We start from the raw sequence: 4688 nt of genomic DNA on the forward strand, positions 1-4688 counted from the left end.
TACACCAACACATATAGCTGAGGTAATCAGCTGTAGTGGCATTTTTGTGGTATTTGCACGCGCGAGATCTCTATGTTTGAGGGCACCGCTCGCGCGCAGCCCCTTGAAAGTGGGGAAGTGTCGCACCGCTGCCGGCGACTTTAAACGCTCCTGTCCCACGACAGACGCGCCAACTCTGATTTTATTATATAGCCATTTAAGCGTACGCTGTCATAGGTGTACTCAATCATTTAGACTTATATTTAAGACATTCAAGAAAACAACACTTGGGAAAAACACGCGCTGGATGAGGTTAAGGTTTTGTTTTTTTTTAACCGCACACGAAAATTTGCATTCCTGTCTTACGGGAAAACTTCTACAGATGATGGCGCTCCCTGCGGACCCCCGGTGGATGATGCATGCTCATCATTCAGCTTTAATGGGTACCTCAGATTCGGTGTCTCCGCACGCTGGTTTAGGACATCATAGTTCGGGATATATGGAGCCAGGTACCCCATTATTGCCACCAGACGAGGTGGATGTATTTCTCAGTCATTTGGACTCTCAAGGAAACCCCTATTATCACACACACGGGTCCAATTCTCATACTCGTGCACGAATGTCTTACAGTCAAACGCATGGTGAGTAGGCCTGGAGCTCTTTTTTTTTTTGTCAGTGTTATATTTTGGCACAATTTTGAGATTGAAGGAAATGCTTTTTACTGTAACACTTCTTTTTTTACTAAAACTATCGGTCATATTTATTGGGTCACATTACTGAATGTAGCCTAGCCTTTAGTGTCAAACAGATTTAATTTTTCACCATTATCAGATCCATCTGCGAGGTGATTTTATAGATGCTTCTCTCCTGCCAATATAATATTTTTATTGCTCTTATTATACATAATGTTATTGTGTAATTATGTGATATCAATTTCAAAGAACACAAGTTCGAATTCAGTTTGACGACTCTTAACAAATGGGCTGGAGCTTGAGGTTACGCATACTGCTTTCTCATTGTAATTGTGCTGAGTGTATTTACAAATAGCCTATTACAAAATAAACAAATTTACAAAGAATATTATTTTTATATATTTACATTTAAATTTTTTATATTATATTGGATTATATTAATAGGTTGTATTAGATTAGAGTTATGTTTTAATGTTTTAACGAAGTTAACATTTCGTTTCGCGGAAGTTAAAATAAGATCTAACTTTGAGGGAAAATATGCTGAAAAATATTCTGATAGATTAAAAATAAGTAATGTAGGCCTATTAAACATTCTGAGATGTTAATAATAATTCCAATTGATTAATCTGTACGCTTCTCCACTGAAAAATCTGGCCTTTTCTTTTTGGCAGCACGGTTTACGGGTGGCTCAATGTGTCGACCTCACCTTATTCACACTCAAAGTCTTTCTATACTGGACAACAGCAAATCGACTTTACCGGCGACCCAGCACCACGGCACATGGACCGTCAGCCACCTGGGCAAAGCGGTTCTACATTCAGCAGGCGCCGAAAGCTCTAACAGCCTGTACACGGGCACCGGTACGCATGGCCCAGGTTCGATGCCGTGCCTGTCAATGACGCAACACTGCAGCCCTCAACTCTACTGCCTGCCCCCTACTCCACCCAAAGATGCGTCCCCTGACCCTGCTTGTGCTGTGGTGAGGGACGCTGGGAAGTACCATCTCCATTTTGTCGACGGGATGAAGATGGAGTGCTCCAGTCCAATCCGTGGCAATCTGGCACAAACTACAGCTCATGTACCTTCATATTCTGAGTACGCACTATCTGGAGCGCACGAGTACCCAGGCAGTGTGTTTCATTCCAGAAGTCTGCTTGGGAGCAGCGCGAGCAACATGACGTCAAAATGCAAAAGCAAAAGCCGCGCTTTCTCAGGTAAGTTCAGAGTTCATAATTCATAATTCATATTAACAGTGGAACTTACAACAGGTTAATTGTCTAGCTTTAAACATCCGGTAAATGAACCAAACATAGTTTTCATGTAATAGTAGGCTATAATTTCATTAGCCTATGTACCGAATAATAACATTTTCTACTATATAATTATTTTATGGAGCAGATAAATACCCATTGGAATTGCAATATACGTGTAACATGGACTCTGTTGCCACAACTTTGTTGCAGTAGGCACAGTTTATGCATCTGGACTGAAATAAAGGAAAATGCACTTATTGTAATATATAATATTCAATATTATTATCTAAAGATAATCTGAATAAGTAATCTGACGACACAGATTACTTTTATATAGATATAGATAGATTATTTTTATATTTAATAACATATATTCAGATTTAATTTTAATTAGTTTTATTTTGGCTTTTTGACACAGTAATACTTAATAATTAGTCAAAAAACATAATTTGCATTATTAGTATTTTTATTATTTAGAATGGCATAAATAATAATAATGTATGTTGTATTTATTTAGGGCTGTTTTGGGCCATGTCTAATGGTTTAATTTAACACACTTGACAAGGAATGATTGTAATGTAACAAGTTATAAATAACTTTTAATTTAAGTCAATGTAATAAATTGTTTTACCTTTGAATATTGTTGCTTCCTGTTGGGTGCTATTTATTAGATACCCATCAAATGACGGCACTTACTGGTAGACACAGTTGGAAGACTGATATCCCAAAAGTATGAAAGTGTGAATATCCGTGAAACAAATGTCTATTTATCTGATTATCTGTCTATCTCTGCGCATAATAAATATAGTCAGCATGAATACGTTTTTTTTTATTTAAAATTTTTTATTTCCTCCTCATTTTGTGCATCTCTGTGCATAATGTGTGCCGGAAGGGCGTGAATGTGTGAACTGTGGAGCTACATCAACTCCTCTGTGGCGGAGAGATGGAACAGGTCATTATCTGTGTAATGCATGTGGACTCTATCACAAAATGAACGGCCAGAACCGACCACTCATCAGACCCAAGCGCCGACTGGTAAGTGCCATACACGTACGTATGCACACTCTTACATAAACACATTTCAAAGTTTGAGCTATAGAATCTGTCTGACAAAACAATTTACATTGTATTTTGGCAATGACAACGTGTATATATATATATATATATATATATATATAGAGAGAGAGAGAGAGAGGAAATCTTTTTTTTCAGTCATTGTCTAAATGTTAATGAAAAATTAAACAGTTGATGTATGTGGAGCTCTACACAGTATTAACACTTAAGGAAAAACTGTTATATGTTGTAGTATTTCACATAGTAGTATACATGATATACATGTAGTACAGTATATCATTCTATATTGTGCCTATGTAATGTATGATGTCTGCTGCATTACATCTTGGTCTAATCTGTCGACACGACAGATCTCGTCACAGTTGCTGCTGATGTGTCCTACGATGAGAATAGAGGCCAATCCTTGAGGCACATAATAGAATTACATGCACCGACAGAGAATGTGTACAGACAATGGAGTGAGAAGGACAGAAAAAGAGTGAAAGGCATGTGTCTGGGTGTGTGTAATGGACCACTGAGTTTCCGTGGCCCTATTGAAGGGTTTAAATAGCAAGTAATGAATTAGAATTCATTAACATGTCAAGTGTAAAGTTGATCAGAAATCAGATACTTCTTTCCAGGCATCCACCTATCATTTTACCTTATTTTATGTATTCCATGATTGTAATGTTATTAATTCCTCTCCACCAAATATATGTTTATGCTGAATAATTTCAGAATTTTAAATATAAGCTGAAAATTTTCAGGATTTTATAAATAAGTGGACACTGATCGCAATTTCATATTCATGAAAGTGCAGTGTGATGGTTAAGCACAGGGCAGCTGCAGAACTGCTGTCACTGGAGGGAAATGTAATAAATCAACTTGAAAGTGACTGCATCTGTGTATTTTGTGTGACCCTCCATTTAGAGTGTATTAGCTATAAATTAGGCTGACTAGCTTCGGGTCTTATTCTTTAGACAGTGTGTGACGAGTGCTTCTGCATCAGCTACAGGTCGTATATTTGAAGAGCACCTGCAGAGACCGCTCGGTCCATTTGTTTCCTTGGCAGGATGTCTGCTTGGTACCGATAATTTTGTGAGACCCAAAATGCTTCCTTTTCCGTTTGTTTTCTTGCTGTATTTTCTTTTGGCATGTTGAGAATCTACTATATCTGTATAGTTATGTGAATTTATGGTGTTTGAGGGCGTACTTCTATTTGACATGTGAGTTTGAGAGACAAGTTAAAGTAAAGTAAATTAATTAAAAATAATATTTTTTATAATACTTAAGCAATAGGCTATACTCTTACTTCTCTTACTGTATAACACAAGGCTGCATGCAGTTTGTTAAAATGGCTCATAGAGTCTTGAAAAAAGAATACTGTCAAGACAGACCAATACAAAGATATCTTAAAATGCCATTGTATTGGTTTGTCAGCTGTGTTAGTAACATTAATGTAATGTTGTCACATTATAAGAGAACATTTTCTGTGCATCTCTGTAGTCCAGTATATGTCCAAAAGTACAGGACAGAGTGGTATGCTTGTCTACATTTTCTGACAGTCCACACAGGATTTGGACCAGCAATCTTCATATTATTGCTATAGGGTCTTTCATTATGTTTTAATGTTCATAATGTGTAATAAGATTTTGCACAGGAGAAAAATATACATTTATGAAATAATTAATAACCTTTATATATATATATA

The 4688-nt window shown here is 36.8% G+C and overlaps 1 protein-coding gene across 1 annotated transcript in view; it reads left to right on the forward strand.

The window, feature by feature from the left end:
• Positions 1-361: 361 nt before the first annotated feature.
• LOC107667331 (GATA-binding factor 2-like) overlaps positions 362-4688 on the forward strand; it is a 5303-nt gene continuing 976 nt past the window's right edge. Inside the window, exons 1-3 of the mRNA XM_016458961.1 lie at positions 362-620; positions 1343-1885; positions 2817-2959. Coding sequence (XP_016314447.1) covers positions 362-620; positions 1343-1885; positions 2817-2959 — 945 coding nt within the window. The remainder of the gene's footprint in view (positions 621-1342; positions 1886-2816; positions 2960-4688) is intronic.

This window comes from Sinocyclocheilus anshuiensis, unplaced genomic scaffold (genome assembly GCF_001515605.1).
Source record: "Sinocyclocheilus anshuiensis isolate Anshui unplaced genomic scaffold, SAMN03320099.WGS_v1.1 scaffold964, whole genome shotgun sequence".
NCBI lineage: Eukaryota > Metazoa > Chordata > Actinopteri > Cypriniformes > Cyprinidae > Sinocyclocheilus > Sinocyclocheilus anshuiensis.